This window comes from Panthera leo, chromosome F3 (genome assembly GCF_018350215.1).
Source record: "Panthera leo isolate Ple1 chromosome F3, P.leo_Ple1_pat1.1, whole genome shotgun sequence".
NCBI lineage: Eukaryota > Metazoa > Chordata > Mammalia > Carnivora > Felidae > Panthera > Panthera leo.
In genome coordinates, this window is record NC_056696.1 from 15,327,501 (window position 1) to 15,350,973 (window position 23,473).

General features: G+C 36.0%; 1 protein-coding gene across 3 annotated transcripts in view; it reads left to right on the forward strand.

Moving 5' to 3' along the window:
• SUCO (SUN domain containing ossification factor) overlaps positions 1-23,473 on the forward strand; it is a 91,062-nt gene that overhangs the window by 62,476 nt on the left and 5,113 nt on the right. For 2 of the 3 annotated variants that reach the window (XM_042924846.1, XM_042924845.1), the window contains 5 exons: positions 863-2,023; positions 4,626-4,713; positions 7,526-7,630; positions 9,636-9,790; positions 10,276-10,367. In XM_042924846.1, the coding sequence (XP_042780780.1) occupies positions 863-2,023; positions 4,626-4,713; positions 7,526-7,630; positions 9,636-9,790; positions 10,276-10,367 (1,601 nt within the window). Of the gene's footprint in view, positions 1-862; positions 2,024-4,625; positions 4,714-7,525; positions 7,631-9,635; positions 9,791-10,275; positions 10,368-10,644; positions 10,736-23,473 lie in introns of all 3 variants that reach the window. The other variant, XR_006198728.1, reaches the window with a different exon arrangement.

Below are 23,473 nucleotides of genomic sequence, written 5' to 3' on the forward strand. Positions count from 1 at the left end.
TAGTAATTTTTCAAAGTAGGAAGATTGTATATGAAAATGTTTCTTTGGTATTCAAATTGCGTTATTTGAAAAAAAGATTGTACCTTTTGTGCTGTAAGGGCTACACCTGGAAATTCATTATTTTTTTCCTGGAATGAACCACAGAGATTATAATTTACAACACTGTTCCCACCCGTTCCACCCCACACACTCCCCTGCCTTACATACATACTCTAGGGCTTAGAGATGGGATTGAGTTACAGATGGGGCACTATTATTATTAGCCAGGATTTTCATTAGAGTGATTAAGTATTTGCCTTTAAGTAATAGATAATTAGCCCAGATGATATTAAGATCATTTTGGGGAGTTGGGGAGGGAGGGATGCAGATAATCGTGTGTGTGTGTGTTTGTGTGTGTGTGTGTGTGTGTGTGTGTGTGTGTGTGTAATGCTACCTTAGAAATCCCCTAATCATCCACAGAAAAATTTTCTTTGAGAAATCTAGCTACCTTTCAAAAGTATGATACCTAAACACAAAGTGCGTTCATAAGTATTTAGAACCTTGGATTCTAGTTCTAGAATCCACGTACAAGCAATTCTTAAATAGATATTTTTAAAAAGTAAGTTTCATTTAGTAAATATGGTCATTTCAGTCATCTGGCTGATCTCTGATAAATGAATGGCCTTTCTGTCACCATTTGTGAGTAATACTTCTTTTTATAATGAAAATGATTTGTAGGGAAAAATTCATCCAAAAAAGTTTTTGGTTTCTTCTGTATTTTCAGCCTTCCTTTTATTTTATGTATGAAACATTGATTTTTTAACGCAGTTTTAACTTTAGATTTCTAAATAAAGTGATGTGTAATTATGATACATATTTCTAGGTTTGTAACCACTGAAGGACACATACACGATACAGAGCTATCATCACCAGAGACTCCAAAAGAGAGTCCCATTGTACAGCTAGTTCAAGAGGAAGAAGAAGAGGCAAGTCCATCTACAGTGACCCTTCTGGGTAGTGGTGAACAGGAGGATGAATCATCACCCTGGTTTGAGTCAGAGACACAAATATTTTGCAGTGAACTATCTACAATTTGTTGTATTTCTAGTTTTTCTGAATATATATATAAATGGTGTTCAGTTAGAGTTGCTCTTTATCGGCAACGTAGCAGAACTGCTGTAAAGAAAGAAAAAGATCATCTTGTGTCAGCTCAACCATTACTGCTACCTGCAGAATCAGTGGATGTTTTAGTCTTGCCACCTGCAAGTGGAGAAATGGACAGCAAGAATAATGAAAAGGAAGCTGAAACTATTGTTCCAGGTGACTTAAGTAGTATGCACAAAGGTGATTTGATTAATCACAGTGCAGATGCAATTGAACTTGAACCAAGCCATCCTCAAACTCTTTCTCAATCTCTTCTCTTAGATGTTACTCCAGAAATCAATTCATTATCTAAAATAGAAGTATCTGAGCCTATTAAATTTGAGACAGGACCTACACCATCTCAAGTGATCCCCCTGGAGAGTTCTGTTGAGCTTGTTAATAAAACAGAAAAAAAGTCTGAGAGTTTTAGTTCTATAGAGAAGCCAACTGTGATCTATGAAACAAATAAACTTAATGAAGTAATGGATAATATTGTAAAAGAAGATATAACCTCCATGCACATTATCACAAAGTTATCTGAAACAATAGTGCCACCTGTAAACACTGCTACTATGCCAGACGGTGAAGATGGGGAAGCCAAAATGAACATAGCTGACACACCAAAGCAAATTTTGACTCCCGTTACGGATTCTTCTTCATTACCTGAAGTGAAAGAGGAAGAACAATCTCCGGAAGATGCCCTTTTAAGAGGGTTACAGAGGACGGCTACAGACTTTTATGCTGAACTGCAAAATTCCACAGATCTAGGATACACTAATGGAAATCTTGTACATGGATCAAACCAAAAGGAGTCAGTATTTATGAGACTTAATAATCGTATAAAAGCCTTAGAAGTTAACATGTCTCTCAGTGGTCGCTATCTGGAGGAGCTTAGCCAAAGGTAAGCTTTATCATAATTAGCACAGTCCACTTTGCACTGTGAGGTAAGAGGCATAGTATGATCTGTGACTAGAGGAGGAGAGGATTAATTAGCTCATGATATAATAGTAGTCAGTGCCATTTTAGCTGGAGAAAGAAAGTTATTTGGATATTGATCAAGAACTTAAAGAATTGATTTTTAGAAGTACTAAGTGATATAATATCTATATCTATATCATCTATATCTATCTGTCTATCTATATATATATATATATATATTAGGGTGACAACAAGTTTGAATTTAATCAGTTTCTCCTTTCTTCTGTTGTTTAACTTCAGCCACTTTTACTGTTTGGTTCCCACAGTACTCATGGGGACATTATAGTATTCTATAACATGTGTATCTATACTGTATGTGTAATACCTATATAAACTATGGATGTTGCAGTTCTTAGTGAAACTAGATAAGATGTCATTTAAGAGTTTAAATAAGTGAAGACTAAAGTGGACTGAACTGGATGATTAGGCAACATTTGCAGTCTTTCATATGTCTTAGAATCTTAGTTCTAGTTGTGATAATTTATGCTCTTGTGCTCATAAGTGCCAGTGTGCTTATGCAGTGATTAGAGCCCCAGTCATAGTTCTCCCTTTTCCCTGTACTTGTTTGCTCTTTTTTATCCCTTAAGTGTCTGGTTTTCTCAGGACTTCTTTTCCAACATTTTATAAACACCTAGGCAATAAATGTCCAGAGTATCTGAAACACCACCTTTCCCTACTCCTTTTAAATCAAGATGCCTCTAATGAGATGTCACTGAGGTCATCATTCTGTCCCAATGGGTTTCCTGCTAATCCATATATACAATTTATTGGCAAATTGTTTGTGCATGTGCATGCATGCCCACATAGGTAGGTACCTCACACCTGCTTCTCCCTGACCCATCAGCTGCCTTAAGGGAACCACAGAAATTACTAATAATTTTTTTGTTTTTAATTGAGATACAATTAACATTAATTTCAGGTATACAATGTAATGTTTTAATGTTGTATATATTGTGAAATGATCACACATTAAGTCTAGTTACCGTTCACTTACTACATAGTTACAAGATTTTCTTTCTTTGTGATAAGGGCTTTTAAGGTCTATATATACGGTAGAGTATTATTAACTGTAGTCATCATGCTCTTCATTACATCCCTATTACTTACTCATTTTATAACTGGAAATTTGTACCTTTTGACCCACTTTATCCATTTCTCCCATCCCCCATCTCTTACCTCTGGCAGCCACCAGTTTGTTCTCTTGTATCTATGTGTTTGAGGGTTTACACATATAAGTGAGATCATACAATATTCTTCTTCTGATTCATTTCACTTAGCACAATGCCGTCAAGTTCCATCCTTTCATTTGTGCAAGTGGAAAGATTTCCTTTTTTTATGGCTGAAAAATACATTGTATACAGATACCACATTTACTTTATCCATTTATCCTTTGGTGAACACCTAAGTTGCTTCCATGTCTTGGCTATTGTCCATAATGCTGCAGTGAACATGGGAGTGCAGATATCTTTTCAGGTTAGTGTTTTTCATTTTCTTCAGATAAATACTCAGAAGTGGAGTTACTGGATCATATGGTAGTTCTATTTTTAATTTCTGAGGAACCTCCCTACTATTTTCTGGAGTGGCTGTACCAATTTACATTTCCACCAACTGTGCACAGGGGTTCCCTTTTCTCTACATCCTCACTAGCACATGTTATTTCTTATATTTTTGGTAATAGCCATACTGATAGATATGAGGTGATCTCTCATTGTGATTTTGATTTGCATTTCCATGATGATTAGTGATTTTGAGCATCTTTTCATGTACTTGTTGTCCACCTGTATTTCTTCTTTGGAAAAAGGCCTATTCAGATCCTCTGCCAGTGTTTTAATTGGGTTGTTTAATTTTTTGCTATTTAAGTGGTAGAAGTTCTTTATGTATTTTGGATATTAACCCCTAATCAGATACATTATTTCCAAATTTTTTATCCCACTTGGCAGGTTGCCTTTTCATTTTGTTGATGGGGTTTTTTGCTGTGCAGAAGCTTTTTAGTTTGATGTGGACTCCACGTGTTTATTTTTGCTTTTGTTGTCTTTGTTTTTGTTGTCAAAGCCGAAAAACCATCACCAAGATCAGTGTCAAGGAGCTTACCACCGTGTTTTCTTCTGAGTTTTATGATCTCAGGTCTTACATTCAAGTCTTTAATCCATTTGAGTTACTTTTTGTAGATGGTGTAAGAGTGTGGTCCACTTTCATTCCTTTGCCTGTGGGTGTCCAGTTTTCCCAACACCATTTATTGAAGAGACTGTTCTTTCCCCATGGTATATTCTTGGTTCCTTTGTCATAAATTAATTGAACAAAAACGTGACTAATCTTGGATAGCAGTAAGATGCATAGAATTGATGTTAAGGTAGCAAATAGCTCAAGGAGCTTCTTTATTTTACTTTTATAAGTGTTTCAGGCCTCAACGAAGTCATTTTCAAAAAAGTAGATTTATCTCAAATATTGAAATCAGAAGTGTGTTTGCAGTAATAAATTAATAAATAAGAAATTAAAGCTAATTTAAATCATTTCTTACTCCACAGGTACCGAAAACAAATGGAAGAAATGCAGAAGGCTTTCAATAAAACAATAGTAAAACTTCAGAATACTTCGAGAATAGCAGAGGAGCAGGTTGGTCATCTTCAAGCCTTATTTACTTTTTATATAAATTTCTTCCGAATTCTGTAGGCCCTTGCTGGTAAGAAGAATAAGTAGTATTTGTTCATTTCTTCCCCTGATAGGTGATGATTAAGCCTGTTAGAGGATGTCATGTTTGGGAAATTACCTAGCTATTAGCATCTGCATCTCTCTCCTATAGAGAGAATTTTCTTGAGCATTGTTCCTATTACATTTCAAAATTTGTGTGTGTGTATGTGGTAGAAGTGCAGTGGACTTTGTTAAACTCAAATCTTCTGTGGTTTTCTACACAGTCTGACTGATTGCAGATGAGAACAGCTGTGTTGCTTCTTTTTAATCCTCATATCTTTTCATTTCTTTTTTTCTCTATCTCTTGCCTGGAGCTATGCATTGATGCCATAGAATAGTGGCCATTGCCTTGTCATGTTGATTTTAAGGAAACAGTTTCAGTATTGCAGTATTCAAATGTTTATTAAATGTTTTTACAGTGTGTTACTACAATGAAGAAACACTATACTTTTCTAAAGTTTATCCCGGACTAGGGGATGATGAGATGAGGTGAGGAGGCCTGAGGTTTCAGAATTGAGTAGCATCTTACTCTCAGTTCCTGACACATTACAATTGTGGTTCCATACAAATTTCCTCCTTTAGCGGTTTTTTTTCATTGAAGTTTGAGTTATTTACGTATTTTGAATACAAGTCCTTTATTAGAGATAGGCTTTGCAAATATTTTCTCTCAGTTCATTATTTGTTTTGTCATTTCTCTTAAAAGTATCTTTTGAAGAGCAGAAGTTTTTAATTTGTTGAAGCCTATTTACCCATTTTGTCTTTGCTCTACAAAATCTTACCTTAACCCAGAGTCATAAAGATTTTTTTCCTCTCTTTTCTTCTAAAAGTTTTATAGCTTTTGTTTTACATTAGGTTTATGATTGATTTTAATTTTTACGTGTTGCAAAGTAAGGATCAAAGTTATTTTTTGGTGGGGATGGGGATGTAAAAAAAATGAATATTCCTTTATTCCTTTATTTTGTTCTGTTCATCTGTCCTTATGCTGATACCAGACTGTTAACTATTCCTGTATCTTTATAGGAACTTTTGAAGTCACGTAGCGTGAATCTTCCAACTTTGTTCATCTCTTCCAAAATTGTTTTGGCTAATACAGATTTTAGAATCAGCTTGTCAATTTCTACAAAAACAACATGTTTACATTTTAACTGGGATTTTGTTGGAATTTATAGATCTGTTTGGAGAATCGACATCTTAACATACTGTCTTCTGACCCATGAACACAGTATTTATTTAGTTGTTCATTGATTTTAATGGTTGAAATGATTTCCCATCTGTATTTTCTCTTTACAATATATATAATATCTGTGCCTTATGTCTCAAAGACTTATTTAAATACTTGTAAATAATTTGTGTATTATTAACAGTATTAAAGATCAGTCTTGATGAGAAGTGTTAATCAACTTACTAAATTTCAAAGTTTTTTTTTCTTTAAATGTTTGTAACTGTCAGGGATTTATCAGTATTTGTCAAATGTGAGTCAGAAGATACAGTTTAATGAATTACCTTTAGCATCTTAAGAAGATGGAAGTAGGATAGAAAGTATCAGTGTATCACAGTAAGGGAAGTGAAACTTTTTGTTGCAGTTTTATACATCCATCTCCCCCAAGCAACCCCCACCGCCCCCCAACGCAGTTGAGATTTAAAATTTATTTAAATCTAATTTTTTATTGTTTTATTTTTTTGAGAGAGAGACAGAGACAGAGCACAAGCAGGGGAGGGGCAGAGAGAGAGGGAGACACAGAATCCGAAGCAGGTTCCGGGCTCTGAGGTGTCAGCACAGAGCCCAACGGAGGGCGCGAACCCACGAGCTGTGAGATCATGACCTGAACCGAAGTCAGATGCTTAACTGACTGAGCCACCCAGGTGCCTCGAAAAATTTATTTAAATCTAAATTCGAGAAACTTACTCTGGAATGATAAATGGTTATATGACTATTTCATACAGCATCCTACAGAGTGTTAGATTTCTTTTACTTTCTGTCCTGTTTTCCTCTTCCCCAAATTCATTAGTAACTTGAAATTTTCAGTACAGTGTCCCTAATATAGGTTCCTGACCATGAGTATGATGCATATTTCCCTAAAATATACATGCAAATGATATTTTAAATAAAGACATGTTTGTTGATTATCTAAGCTGGAAAGATAGGTGTTTTGATTGATTTATTTTCATTGGGGATTAGTTTAGCATTGACTAGCTCATCAGTTGTGGCTTTTTGATTATGTGACATCCTAAGTTCCATCCTAATGTGCAATAAAATAGAACTTTTAAAAGCTTGCTGTGAGCCTGCTTTATATACAAAAACATTTTTCAAAAAATTTTCAACATGTTTTTGTGCTTTGGTTGAAAAACACGTATTTGACAAAATGTTTTGCATATAGCTGAGTATATGCTGGTTTATACATATGGAGCCCAAATTAACTTGAAAAGTATTTTATTAACTTCTATTAGACAGTATTCTACATGGTAGCAGTAAATGGCAACATGATTTCTTGGAGGGAGAGGGGAAGGAGGGTTCAACAGTCTCAGATTCTTTTTTTGTTTTGTTTTTTTTTTTAAATTTCTGGTTACACTTTACCATATTCATTCATTAAGAGCTTGCTATTAATAATGTTTTTTTTAATTCTTGAGGAACTTAGTAATTTTTCCAGGTGTTTTTACTTGAATTTACAGCATATTTAAAGTACAGATGAGACTTGCACACACTCAAAAATAATACTTATTTCTTTCTTTATCATAGGATCAGCGGCAAACTGAAGCCATCCAGTTACTACAGGCACAATTGACCAACATGACACAGCTTGTTTCAAACCTATCGACAACAGTAGCAGAATTACAACGTGAGGTAATTGTTATTGCTGGTGTTGTAAGACAAACTGCATATGTAGAGGTTGTCATAAAGACAAGATTCTTAAGAATGTAGTGTCTAAGATCTTTAACCAAACAAAATTGTCATTTATAGAGAACTTGTTCACAACACCAGAATGTGGCATTTTATAAAAATTTTTTTTTAATATTTATTTTGAGAGAGAGAGTACAAGCACAGGTGGGGCAGAGAGAGAAGGAGACCCAGAATCCGAAGCAGGCTCCAGGCTCTGAGCTGTCAGCACAGAGCCCGACATGGGGCTCAAACCCACGAACCTCAAGATCATGACCTGAGCTAAAGTTGGATGCTTAACCTACTGAGCCACCCAGGGGCCCCCAGGATGTGGCATTTTAAAGTTTATATATTAATAATGATAATCTTTTGGAAAACAAGGCATTCATAGTTTAGGTCTTACCTAAAATACGGTTATAAGTCAATTCTGTTAGGCCTTTTTCAGACCACCGATACTTCATTTTCAGCTCAAAAAGTCTTCTTCAGTTGCTTAACAAAGCAAAAATTTTGTTGAATTATTAAGTATTTATTGAACATCCAGTGTATATGAAGTGTGAGCTATGTAGTCCTCGGGGCATACAGCAGTGAGTAGTCCCTGGCCACATAAGTGCCTCTCTCCTGGGGGAGAGAGAGAATATATATAGTAAATACATGTTAGGGACAGTAGGATAGAAATGAAATGTGTGTGTGTGGAGTGGCATGGTAAGGGTTGCTCCTTTAGCTAGAGTGATTTTGGAAGGCTTATTTATCTGAGGCGGTGGTGTTAGAACTTGAGTACTCAAGAAGACTTAGCAGCCACACGGGCCTAGGGTCCGAACAAACCTGTTACTAGCAGAACTAGGGCAAAGGACCCATGATTAGAAATAGTGTAATGTGACTCCGTTGATCAAGTGTCTGACTCTTGATTTCGACTCAGGTCATGATCTCATGGTTCGTGGGTTCAAGCCCTGCTTTGGGCTCTGTATTGACAGTGCAAAGCCTGTGTGAGATCCTCTCTGCTTCTCTCTCTGTTCCTCCCCTAATCAGTCTCTCTCTCTCAAAAAAATAAACTAAAATTAAAAAAAGAAAGAAATAGTGTAATGTGTCTGAGGGTAGAAAGAAAGTTGGCATGGTTGGAGCGGAGTGAATGAGGGGAAGGAGGGTCAGGGATCCAGTCATGTAGGCCTTAGTAGGCAATGTAGAGTTTAAATTTTATTCTGATCATTGCAAGTCATTGGAAAGAATTAAGAAGTGACATGGGTCGTCTCACTGACAACACTTCGAGAAGCTCCCCATTTGTTGTCCTGTGGAGAATTGCCTCTTGGGGAACAGCAAGAGCAGAAGTGAGGAGGAAACCAGTTAGGATGCAGTTTCAGTAACCTGAGTGAGGTGATGTTGGTTTGGACTGAGCTGTTAGAAGTGGATAACAGTGTGAAGTTGTGTTCAGGAAATATTTAAGAGAATGACAAGCCTTACTGAAAGATTGGATGTGTGGGATGAGCAACTAAGGATGATCCCCACGTTTTTGGCTTAAATAACTGGGTGATTGCTGGTTCAGTATTGTAAGACGGCAAAGACTGGGCAGGAGCAAGATTTTTTTTCCCCTCCCTGAGGAAATAGTACAGATGGAAAGACACAGCAGATGTGGCAAAATGTTAACTTTGGTGAACATAAAGTGAAAGGCATGAATATGTTCACTGTGCTAATTTTTAAAGTTTTCGTTAGGTTTGAAAACATTCAAAGAATTGGGGGGGAAAAAGAAGAAAAAGACATTGCCTCACAGTAGTACGTTTTCTAAGAACATGCCCTACGTTTTATCATTTGGAAATACATTTTAAAAATGGTAAAAATGATTTGTCTTTTGATTTTTATATCCCACTATATTTTTTCCTAGTATAATTTTTATACTATAATAATAATATAACAAAATTTAATGCTAATATAATATTCAATATATAAACTATGTAATAATTATTAAATCCTTTTCAATCAGGTTTCAGATCGACAGAGCTATCTTGTCATATCTTTGGTTCTCTGTGTTGTCTTGGGACTGATGCTTTGTATGCAGCGCTGTCGAAACCCCTCTCAATTTGATGGAGATTATATTTCAAAACTTCCTAAAAGTAATCAATATCCAAGCCCTAAAAGGTAATATCAGCATCTTATTTCACATTTTTTACTGTGTTTTTTACATTTTTGAGAAATTTGACAGAATAAAGGAATACTGAGATAATTTTTCCCCCATATGATTGTCTTACAACTGCAGTGTTAAAACATCATTGGAACTAGAGAGATGGTCCTGTACCTGGAAGGTTCTGTAGCCCGGATTAAAGAGAAAACACTAATAGGAAGTGCATACCCTTGAAATGTTTTGGTTGTAAAGGATGCTCGAATGTGGAATTCAAAGGGAGAGGATAATAGATATTTTAATATAGCACCTTTTAGAGAATGACCTTTAAAGTTTGTTTGTTTTTTTTTTTTTTACACATAATAAACAATAACTGGAGTGTTACACTAGAGATCAGCATTCTGGGGCGTGTTTAATTCTCAATAGCTTCCATCAAGCCCCAACCGCAAAGTAAATTATATGTAGTTTACCCTGTTCTCAGTGTTGGTTTTTCTTCATGTTTTAGGTGTTTCTCTTCCTATGATGATATGAATTTGAAAAGGAGAACCTCATTCCCACTCATCAGATCCAAGTCTCTACAGTTAACTGGCAAAGAAGGTAGATTTTTGTGTAATACGTATACATACACATGAATGTGGCTTTCTTCTGGCATAAGTATAATGTCAGTGTTGTGTTCGAAACCATCTGCAACAGAATAGTGGGTACAAGTAACCTTTGTGTTTGTGCTGTGTCAAAGCTGCCTTATCATTTTCACACTTTATATATATATATCTTTATTCCTAAAAGCCTAGAGGGTGGGGAAGGGGGGCTTAGTTTAATTAGCCATTGGTAGCTTTATTTGCACCTGCTCCTGTTTAGAAGTATTTCTTTTTAGAAAGAGATGTTTGAGAAAGTTCAACAGATTTGGAAAACCTGAATGTGCTCCCATAGCATCCTGTGCTTATCTGCCTCCTCTTCTTGTACAGGTAGGACCCCTTTTGTCTCTAGTTTAGGACCATGAGGCACTTTCTGAAAAAAAATCTAGTCTACCTCTTATTTATAGGCCAGGGTCTATAATAGCGTTCCATTGTCTGACACTCAATACTTAAATTCAAATGAATGAATATGTACTGAGTGGCTGTTTTTCTGTATCTGTTCTTTTGTAATTTGTACTTATTTTTTGTAATTAGTAGTTATTAAGAGACTTATATTTATAGCAGTATTAAAATAGCCAAATTAATTATATATTTCAGTTAGGAATGCTTTCTTAATTATTGGCTCCCCTTTCTTTAGGACTTAGTATGCAGCAGCATGTTTCAGCTGACTAACTCATTTGAGTGATCATTGCTGAGCATCACTGGTTTTACTGTTATCACAAAGCTTTACTGATTTAACCCATTACATATGTGCTTACTTACGATTAGTAAACCTCTTCTTTCTTCCTGCCTTTTTCTCTTTTTCTTCTGTTGGCTGATTTTTTACTATAACTGAAAAAAAATTTTTAATTTATTTTTAAGTTTATTTACTTATTCTGAGAGACAGAGAGAGAGAGAGTGTGTGTGTGTGTGCAAGCAGGGGAGGGACACAGGGAGAGGGAGAGAATCCTAAGCAGGCTCTGCACTGACCGTGTGCAGCCCAATGTTGGCCTTGAACTCACAAACCCATGAGATCATGACCTGAGCCGAGATCAAGAGTCGGACACTTAACTGACTGAACCACCCAGGCACCCCTATAACTGAAATTTTTTATTGAAGTGTTACATGTAAGAAAATGTAATTACATGTAAAGCTTGGCGAATTTTCTTTTTTTTTAATTATTTTACTTTATTTTTTTAAAATTTACATCCAAGTTAGTTAGCATATAGCGCAATAATGATTTCCGGAGTATAATCCAGTGATTCATCTCCTATATATAATACCCAGTGCTCATCCCAAATGCCTTCCTTAATGCCTCTTGCCCATTTAGCCCATCCCCCACCAAAAACCCCTTCAGCAACCCTCAGTTTATTCTCTGTATTTAAGAGTCTCTTATGTTTTGTCCCCCTCCCAGTTTTTATATTATTTTTGCTTCCTTTCCCTTACGTTCATCTGTTTTGTATCTTAAATTCCGTATGAGTGAAGTCATGTGATACTTGTCTTTCTCTGATTAATTTTGTTTAGCATAATACAGTCTAGTTCCATCCACGTAGTTCCAAATGGCAAGATTTCATTCTTTTTGATTGCCGAGTAATACTCCATTGTGTATATATACTACATCTTCTTTATCCATTCATCAGTCAGTGGACATTTGGGCTCTTTCCATATGGCTATTGTCCATAGCACTGCTATAAACATTAGGGTGCATGTGCCCCTTTGAAACAGCACACCTGTATCCTTTGGATAAATACCTAGTAGTGTAATTGCTGGATTGTAGGGTAGTTCTATTTTTAATTTTTTGAGGAACCTCCACATTTTTCCAGAGTAGCTGCACCAGCTTGCGTTCCCACCAGCGGTGCAAGAGCGTTCCTCTTTCTCCGCATGCTCACCAACATCTGTTGTTGCCTGAATTGTTAATTTTAGCCATTCTGACAGGTGGGAGGTGGTATTTCATTGTGGTGTTGATTTGTATTTCCCTGATGATGAGTGCTGTTGAACATGTTTTCATGTGTCTGTTAGCCAAAGCTTGATGAATTTTCATAAACCAAATGAACACACCTGTATGACAATACCCAGATTAAGATGGAGAACTTAGGGTGCCGGATGAATTTTATTACTTTATGTACCTCATGGAAATATATTAATCATAAAGTATTTGTTTTTCTGTGACTGGTTTTTTTCACTGAACATCATGTCCTCTGGGTTCATCCACGTACATGCGACCAAATTTCCTTCCTTTCTAAAACTCAGTAATATTCTGTTTTCAGATACACCACAATTTGTTTATTTCATCTGTTGATAGGCATTTAGATTGTTTCCAGCTCTTGGCTATTGTGAATATTGCTGATACGAACATGAGTGTGCAAATATCTCTTTAAGACCTTGCTTTCAGTTCTTCTGTATGTATACTCAGACATTGGATTGCTATATCATCTGGTAGTTTTATTTTTTTTATTTTTTATTAAAAATATTTATTTTAATGCTTATTTTTAAGAGAGGAAAACAGAGAGCACAAGTAGGGGAGGGGCAGAGAGAGATGGAGACACAGAATCGGAAACAGGCTCCAGGCTCGGAGCCGTCAGCACAGAGCCCGACGCGGGGCTCGAACTCACAACCGTGAGATCGTGACTTGAGCTGAAGTCAGACACTTAATTGACTGAGCCATCCAGGTGCCCTGGTAGTTTTATTTTTTGAGGGAACTTTCCACTGTTTTCTATAGTGGCTGCCTATTATACAATCCCTCTAGCAGTATACGAGGGTTACAATTTTCTCCACATCCTCACCAACACTTGTTTTTGTTTGTGTGTTTGTTTTTGTTTTTTGGATAGTAGTCATCCTAATGGGTGTGGTGAATTCTCATTGTGGTTTTCATTTGCATTTCTCAGATAGAAATGTTGAGCGTCTTTTCATGTGCTTGGTGGACATTTGTAAATCATCTTTGGAGAACTATCCTTTGCCCAGTTAAAAAACTTTTTTATTTGATATTTTTCTTTTTTAACTTTATTTAAATCCAAGTTAGTTAACATATAGTGTAATCATGGTTTCAGAAACAGAATTTAGTGATTCATCACTTATGTGTAACACCCAGTGCTTATCCCAGCAAGTGCCCTCCTTAATGCCCATCGCCCATTTAGCCCATCCCACCTCCCCTCCAGCAAGCCTCAGTTTGTTCTCTGTATTTAAGAGTCTAGGGGCACCTGTGTGGCTCAGTCGGTTAAGTGGCCGATTTTGTCTCAGGTCATGATCTCACAGTTCATGGGTTCGATCCCTGTGTTGGGCTCTGGGCTGACAGCTCAGAGTCTGGAGCCTGCTTCAGATTCTGTGTCTCCCTCTCTCTGCCCCACCCCAGCTTGCTCTCTCTCTCTCTCTCTCTCTCTCTCTCAAAAATAAATAAACTTTAAGAAAAAAAAAAGAGTCTCTTATGGTTTGCCTCCCTCTCTGTTTTTATTTTATTTTTCCTTCTATTTGGATTTTTTGTTAATTTCTTTATATATTCTGGATATTAATCCCTTATGAGATACATGATTTGCAAATGTATTTTCCCATTCCTTGGATCATTTTTTCACTCTCGATTTTGTTCTTTGATGGACAAATGTTTTTAAGTTTGACGAGGTCTCATTTGTCTATTTCTGCTTTTGTTGCCTATACTTTAGATGTCATATCCAAGAAATCATTGCCAAGTCTTGTGTCATGAAGTTTCCCCTGTGTTTTCTTATAGGAAGTTTATAATTTTACACCTTAGATCTTTAATCCATTTTCAGTTAACTTTTATATATTGTGTAAGGTAAGGTCCAACTTCATTCTTTTGCATGTCAGTATCCAGTTTTCCCAGTACCATTTGTTGAAGAAACTGTTTTTTCCCCCATTGACTGGTCTTGTTACTTTTGTTGAAGATTATTTGACCATATGTGTAAGAGTTTATTTCTGCGTTCTTTATTCCATTGGTCTACTTATCTCTCTTAGTGCCACACCGTTTTGACTGTAGCTTTGTAACACATTTTGAAATCAGGGGCGTGAGCCCTCAAACTCCATTCATCTTTTTCAAAATGGCTTTTTCTATCTGAGGTTCCTTGAGATTCAATATAAATTTTAGGATGTATTTTTCTATTTCAACAACAAAAAAATATTGTTGGGATTTTGGTGGGGATTAGGCTGAATCTGTAGATTATTTTGGTAGTTTGTTTAGTATGGACAGTATTAAGTGTTCCAGTCATGAACATGAGATGTCTTCTCATTTGTTTGTATCTTCCTTAATTTCTTCCATCAATATTTTGTACTTTTCTTACACATTCTTAGGCTTATTCCTAAGTAGTTTATTCTTTTTGATACTTTTATCAATGGAATTGTTTTCTTAATTTCCTTTTTGGATTGTTCATCATTAAAGTATAGAAATACAGCTGATTTTTATGTTGATTTTGTATCCTGCAACTTTGCTAAATCCATTTATTAATTCTAATGTTTTTTTTTTTATTCTTTATTTTGAGGGAGGGAGGGAGAGAGAGAAAACACAAGTGGGGGAGGGGCAGAGAGAAGGAGATTCATATACATGATTGCATCCCATTTCAATATTGTATAGTATTTCAGTAAGTGACCAGTTCACAGTGTATTTATCCATTCTACTGCTACTTACAGTTGGGGCTATTATAGGTAATGCTGCTGTAAACATTCCTTTGTATACTGGAACACAGTTGTATGAGTTTCTCTAGGAATATTACTTATATTTAACACTGCTGGGTTGTAGGTCATGTTTATCTGCAAGTGAACAGATAATGGTAGACTTTTCCAAAGTGGTCATAACAGAGTATGCTTCTACTAGTGCCTTGAGAATTTCCATTATTCTACATTCTTGCCAACAAACACCGGATTCCCAGGTTGTAAAGTGTTCGTTAATCTTATCACAGTTATAATTTGCATTTGCCTGATTACTAATGAAGTTGAACAACTTTACTTATGCCTTTTAGTCATTTGGCTTTCCTGGACAACTGTAAGTTTTTTGCCTGTTCTTCTGTTAGATTGTTTATCTCTTTTGTACTGGTTTATAATTTTTAAGGTTGTAATCATACTCATTGGTTGGTTAAATATGTTGCAGATATTTTATTTCACTGTGAGATTTGTCTTGTAATTGGAGTCTTTTAAATAAGAGAAGCTCCTCTTGATTTCAATGTAATCAAATATATGGGTTTTGCCCCCCATTCCTCAAAAAATGGTGGTTAGTGCTTTTTATCTCCTATTAAACAGAATTTTTTTCTCCAGGTTTATGGATGATACTGTTATAATTTTCTTTTAAATGTTTACTTCAGTTTTTATTTTTAGTTCTTTAATCTACTTAGAATTGATTTTTTTGTATGTGACCTTCGGTAGGAATTCCAATGTAAAATTTTATATAAATATATTCATTTATTTTGGGTTTCTTGGCCATTATTGACTGTTTATGTTTTCATATAAATTCAGAATTATCTATTAAATGTTTCATCACAAACAAAATTTAATTGAGATTACAGTAACTGAATATCAGTTTGGGAAGGATATAAGCATTATCTCTGTTTACTCTAAAAAGGTCAAACTTTTGGGAGCTTTATTCCTAGAGTATTTTTTGATGCTGGTAAATGCTATCGTGTGTGTGTGTGTGTGTGTGTGTTTATTGCTGGTATGTAGAAATACAATAGATTTTGGTATTATTGAGATTAGCTGTGTGCTTATTCATTTTCCCTGGATCTGTCCATTTCTGATAGATAGGTATTAAAGCCTCTACCTATATCCTCTTGCAGTATTAACCTCTTTATCATTATGAAATGCTGGTCTTTATCCCTGATAATTACCTTTTTCTGAAATCTGCTCGGTCTGAAATTAATATACCTAAGTCTGCTTTTTTTTTATTTGTGTTAGCATGGTATATCTTTCTTTATCCCTATACTTTTAATCTATACCTTTATATTTAAAATGGGTTTCTTGTGAAAATAATCCCATTTACAATTGCACCAAAAATAATAAAATACATAAGAATAAACTGAACCAAGGAGCTAAAAGACCTGTACTCTGAAAACTATAAAACACTGATGAAAGAAATTGAAGATGGCACAAACAAATGGAAAGATATTCCATGCTCATGGGTTGGAAGAACCAATATTGTAAAAATGTCCATACTACCCAAAGCAATCTATAGATTTAATGCAATCCCTATCAAAATACCAACAACAATTTTCACAGAACTGGAACAAATAATACTAACATTTGTATGGAACCACAAGGATCCGAAATAGCTAAAGCAATCTTGAAAAAGAGGAACAAAGCTGGAAGTATCACAATCCCAGATTTCAAGATATACCACAAAGCCATAGTAATCAAAACAGTATAGTTATGGCACAAAAATAGACACATGTCAATGGAACAGAGTAGAGAGCCCAGAAATAAATCCATGCCTATATGGTCAGTTAATATATGACAAAGGAGGCAAGAATATACCGTGGGGAAAAGACAGTCTTTTCAACAAATGGTGCTAGGAAAACCAGACAACTACATGCAGAAGAATGGAGGTGGACTACTTTCTTACACCATCCACAAAAATAAACTGAAAATAAAGTTCTAAAATGTGAGATCTGAAACCATAAAACTCCTAAAAAATATATTTTAAAAGAACATAGGCAGTAATTTCTTTGACATTGGCCATAGAAACATTTTTCTAGATAGATAGTCTAGATAGGCAAGGGAAACAAAAGCAAAATTAAAGTATTGGGACTACACCAAAATAAAAAGCTATTGTACAGCAAAGAAAACCATGAACAAAATGATAAGGCAACCTACTGAATGTGAGAAGATATTTCCAAGTGATCATTAATTTGCAAAATATATAAAGATTTTATACAACTCAACACCATGAAACCCAAATAATGCAATTAAAATTGGGCAGAGAACTTGAATAGACATTTTCCCATAGAAGACCTACAGATAGCCAACAAACACATGAAAAAATGTTCAACATCACTAATCATCAGAGAAACACAAATCAAAACCATAATGAGATAACTGCCTCATACCTGTCAGAATGACTAAAATCAAAAGCACAAGAAACAACAAGTGCTGGCAAGGATATGGAGAAAAAGGAACCCTCATGCACTGTTGGTGGGAATGCAAACTGGTGTAACCACTGTGGAAACAGTATGAAGGTTCCTCAAAAAATTAAAAACAATTACCATATGATCCAGTAATTCCACTACTGGATATTTACTCAAAGAAAATGAAAACACTAATTTGAAAAGATATATGCATCCTTATGTTTATTGCAGCATTATTTACAATTGCCAAGATATGGGAAAAAACCTGTGTCTATCCATAGATGAATGAATAAAGATGTGGAGTGTGTGTGTGTGTGTATATATATATATATATATATATATATATATATATATATATATATATATATGGAATGTTACTCAGCTGTAAGAAAGCATGAGATCTTGCCATTTGCAACAACCTGAATGGACCTGAAGAATATGATGCTAAGTGAAATAAATCAGAGAAAGACAAATGCCTATGATTTTACTCATGTGGAATTTAAGAAACAGAAAGAAAAAAGAGACTCTTAAATATACAGAACAAACTGGTGGTTGTCAGAGGGAAGATGGGTATGGGGGATGAGTATAATAGGTAAAGAGGATAAAGAGTATACCTGATGAACACGGAGTAATGTATTCAATTGTTGAATCATTATACTGTACACCTGAAACTTATATAACACTGTATATAAATGTTTTAAAAAATTAAACCAGGTTCTTGAAAACAACATATAGTTGCATCTTGTGTTTTGATCAGCTCTTACAATCTTTGTCTTTAAATTGGTGTATTTAGACTGTTGATGTTTAAAGTGATTGTTGATATAGTTGGATTAATATTTACCATGTTTATTATTTGTTGTCCTTATTCTTTGTTCCAATTTTGTCTTTCTGAATTTTTAAAAAAATGTTTATTTTTGAGAGAGAGAGATAGCATGAGCAGGGGAGGAGCAAAGAGAGAGAGATACACAGAATCCGAAGCAGGCTCCGGGCTTTGAGCTGTCAGCACAGAGCCCAGTGTGGGGCTCGAACTCACAAACCGTGAGACCATGACCTGAGCCGAAGTCGGACGCTTAAACTGAGCCACCCAGGCGCCCCCCCCACCAATTTTGTCTTTCGTACTTTCTCTGCCTTTTGTGCTTTTAATTCAGCATTGTACATAATCCCATATTTTCTCGGTTCTATTACTTTTCCTAGTGGTTGCCTTAGAGTTTGCAATATACATTTACAACTCATTCAAGTCTACTTTCAAATAACACTATACCACTTCATGGGTAGTACAACTATTTTATAATAACAAAATATTTTTTTTCTCTTTTTCTTTTTTTGTCAAAATATTTGTAATTTCTCCCATCCATCCCTTGCTGTCATTCATTTCACTTCCATGGAAGCATATATATACATAAGCATATTCAAGTACATTTTTGCTATTACTGTTTTGAACAAACTGTTATCTGTTAGATCAATTAAGATTAAGAAAAAGGTTGATTTTTACCTTTAATTATTCCATCTTTGAAGCTCTTCCTTTCTTTATGTAGATAGCAGTTTCTGACCTATATTGTTCTCTAACTTTCTGAAGAACTAATTTTAACATTTTTTTGCAAGGCAGGTTTATTGCAACAAATTCCCTCAATTTTTTGCTTGTCTGGGAAGGCATTCCTCCCTCACTTGTGAAGGATAATTTCATAGGATATAGAATTCTAGATTGGTTTGTTTTTTCTCTCAATACTTTAAATACTTCGTTCCACTCTCTTGCATGATCTCTGAGGAAAAATCAGATGTAACTTGTCTTTGCTCTTCTAGTGAGGTGTGTTTTTCTTCTGACTTTTCAGGAGTTTTTCTGTATCTTTGATTTTTTTGAAGTTTGTATGTGATATGCCTAGGTGTAGTGTTTTGGCATTTTTTCTGCCTTGTGTTGTCTGAGCTTCCTAGATCTGTGTTTTGGTGTCTGGCATTAATTTGGGGGAAATTCTCATTCTTTATTACTTCAGATCTTTCTTTTCCTTTCTCTTATTCTTGTCCTTCTGGTATTCTCATTACACACATGTTACACATTTTGTAGTTGTCCTGCACTTTTTGGATATTCAATTCTAGGGTTTTTTTTCTGTCTTTTTTTTCTTTGCTTTTTGTGTTTGTGTGTGTGGTTTCTTTTTCCAGGATTTTATTTAAATTCAAGTTAGTTAATATACAGTGTAGTGTTGGTTTCAGGAGTAGAATTCAGTGATTCATCACTTACATGTGACATCCAGTGCTCATCCCAGCAAGTGGCCTCCTTAATGCCCATCGTCCATTTAGCCCATCCCCCCACCCAACACCCCTCCAGTAACCCTTAGTTTGTTCTGTGTATTTAAGAGTCTCTCTAGGGGCGCCTGGGTGGCGCAGTCGGTTAAGCGTCCGACTTCAGCCAGGTCACGATCTCGCGGTCTGTGAGTTCAAGCCCCGCGTCAGGCTCTGGGCTGATGGCTCGGAGCCTGGAGCCTGTTTCCGATTCTGTGTCTCCCTCTCTCTCTGCCCCTCCCCTGTTCATGCTCTGTCTCTCTCTGTCCCAAAAAAATAAATAAAAAACGTTGAAAAAAAAAAAAAAAAAAAAAGAGTCTCTTATGGTTTGCCTCCCTCTCTGTTTTTATCTTATTTTTCCTTCTCTTCTCCTGTGTTCATCTGTTGTGTATCTTAAATTCCACATAGGAGCAAAGTCATATGGTATTTGCCTTTCTCCAACTAATTTTGCTTAGCATAATACACTCTAGTTCCATCCATATTGTTGCAAATGGCAAGATTTCATTCTTTTTTGATTGCCAAGTATTATTCCATTGTATGTATACACCACATGTTCTTTATCCATTCATCAGTTGATGGACATTTGGGCTCTTAACACACTTTGGTTATTGTCAGTAGTGCTGCTATAAACGTTTGGGTGCATGTGTTCCTTTGAAATAGCACACTTGTATCCTTTGGATAAGTACCTAGTAGTGCAATTGCTGGGTCGTAGGGTGGTTTTATTTTTAATTTTTTGAGGACCCTCCATGCTGTTTTCCAGAGCCGCACCAGTTTGCATTCCCACCAGCAGTGCAAAAATTCCCACCAGCAGCGCAAAAGAAATCCTCTTTCTCCGCATCCTCGCCAACATCTGTTGTTGCCTGAGTTATTAATTTTGTTTATTTATTTTTAAAATGCCGTGTAATTATTTGTTGAAAGGTGGGATATAACATAGTGGTGAGGTGTGGTGGTAAAGGAAGCATTCTGTAGTCCTATGATTAGGCCTCAGGCTTTTGGTGAGCTTTTGTTCCTGACTGTAAACTTCACCAGTGCTTCTCAGCCTTCCCCTTTCCCTTAGGCAGGTTAGGCTCCAATAAAACACCAGTAGGTGCGACTCTACTGAAATAGATCTCCTAAAGTCAGACCTTGTTAAGAAAAACAGATGGGGTGCCTGGGTGGCTCAGTCGGTTAAGTGTCCGACTTTGGCTCAGGTCATGATCTCGCAGTTCATGAGTTCTGGCCCTATGTTGGGCTGTGTGCTGACAGCTCGGAGCCTGGAGCCTACTTCAGGTTCTGTGTCTCCTTTTCTGCCCCACTCGTGTTCTGTTTGGCTCGCTTTCAAAAATAAATAAACATTAAAAAATTAAAAACCTCACAAAACTGTTAGGGCTCCCCTCTTGGAGTCCCCCTTGGACTTTCTTTTTTTTTAATTTTTTTTTTTAATCTTTATTTTTGAGAGAGAGAGAGAGAGAGAGTACAAGCAGGGGAGGAACAGAGAGAGAGGGAGACACAGAATACGAAGCAGGCGCCAGGCTCCAAGCTGACATCAGAGAGCCTGATGTGGGCTCGAACTCACAGACTGAGAAATCATGACCTGAGCCAAAGTCAGAAGCTTGGCCAATTGAGTCACCCAGGTGCCATCCCCCCTGGGACTTCTTAACTTACAGATATATCCACACTGAACATCCAGCAATTTATCAATTGTAGTTCAGGTTTTCCTACCTGGGCACTGTTCCCACAGAGGTTTCTGCCCAGGCAATTTGTGATTGTCTGTATCTGCCTATCTCCAGGTTTTGTGACAGTAGTTTTCCTTGTGACCTCATTTCTCTGAAGTATCTAAGAAGAGTTATTTTTCAGTTTGTTCAGTCTTATACTTGTTGTTATGACAGAGTGGCAACTTCTGTGAATACAGGCACACCTTTTGAGACTAAAGAGAATTTTGTTTCTTCCTTTCCAATCCGTATAGTTTTTATTTCCTTTGTTTCCCTAACTGCAGTGGCTGGCATTTTTAAAATGTTGAATAGAAGTGGTTGGTAGGCACCTTTGTCTTGTTCCCATTCTTAAAGGGAAAACTCTTAGTGTTAAGGATTATGTGTGTCATAGGTGTTTTGTAGATACCTATCATCTAAGGAAGTTCCTCTCTCCTGTTTTTTTTAAAGTTTATTTTAGAGAGAGAGAGAGAGCGCGAGCACAAGTTGGGGAGGGGCAGAGAGAGAGGCAGAGAGAGAATCCCAAGCAGGCTCTGCTGTCAGCGTAGAGTCTGACGTGGGGCTCGATCCCACGAAACTCTGAGACCATGACCTGAGCTGATATCAAGCGGCAGAGGCTTAATGAACTGAGGCACCCAGGCACCTCCCTCTCTCTTTTCTTAGTTTGCTGATAGTTCCTCTCCCCCATGAATCTCTGTTTAATTTTACCAAATACTTTTTCAGCTTCTTTTAAGATGATCGTTTCTAATCTCTTATTAAAATTAATTATACTAATTGATTTTCTGGAGTCATACTCTTATTACATTCTTAATAAATACAAGTTGGCATGATATGTTATTTACATGTGTGTTTTTTGTGTCTGTATTGTTAATTTCATGTAATTCTGTTTGATACTACTTAGGAATTTTGCTGTCTATTGTTCATGAATAAGATTAGTATATAATTTTTTATTTCTCAGACTGTTGGGTTTTGTTGTGTATAAAGCTTATATTATAAAACCAGATGGCCAGTGCTCTCTTATTTTCTCAGGAAGAGTTTAAAATTATAATTATTTCTTTTTTGAATTATTAGTCACATAGGTCCAGTCCAGAATCTTCTTTGTAAAAGGCTTTTAATTCAGGTTATAGGAACCTGACTTTTTTTGTCAATTTAAATTAAAAATTTCCATGAACTTTTCCATTTCGTCTAAATGTTAAAATTTATTAGCATAAAGGTATTCATGTATCTTTTATCTAGTGACTTTTTATTATTCCTCCCTCTCCTTGAAACTTTTTGTTGGAGAAGAAGGACGTTCTTTTTTGCTATCAGTAGAATAGAAGTTGTGCATTATTTTTAACATTTTCTGGTACCTTAGAATTTACAAGTACTCATCGAAGTCTGCAGTTAACCCGTTCTTTTACCTTTTATTGGATAATACAAAGATCTTTTATCCCCAGCTTGATATATATGTTACTGTTTTGTGTATTTAAATTCTATTTGTTTTGCTTGGTATACAATTATTATTTTTTACACTAGCGTTCATTTACATTTATCCACAGATACACTGATTTCTTAGTTCTTCAGTTCTTTGAATCTCTCATTTAGTATCTTTTATCAATAGTGGGAAAATTGTTGTTATTGTTGTTTTTTGAGAGAGAGTATGCTCCTGTGCTTGTGTGCGAGTTGGCGGCGGGGGCGGGGGGCAGTGGGGAGAGAGAATCTTAAGCAGGCTCCATGCCCAGCACGGAGCCCAACAAAGGGCTCAATCTCACCACTGTGAGGTCATGACCTGAGCTGAAATTGAGTTAGAAGCTTAACCAGCTGAGCCACCCAGACACCCCAATACTGGAAAATTCTTAACCACTTCCCCCCAAAATATTACCTCTACCTCATTCTCTTTTAGAGTCTCCATTTAATTAAATCCTTCTCAGTTTATCCCCCTTGTCTCCTAAACTCTGTTCTTTTTGCCATTCTGTGCTATATTTGGATGATTTCTTCTGATCTCTTTTCCAGGCCACACATTCTTCAGCTATCTGTAGTCTGCTGTTAAATTCTTCCATTGAGGTTTTAATTTCAGTTATTACATTTTCCATTTC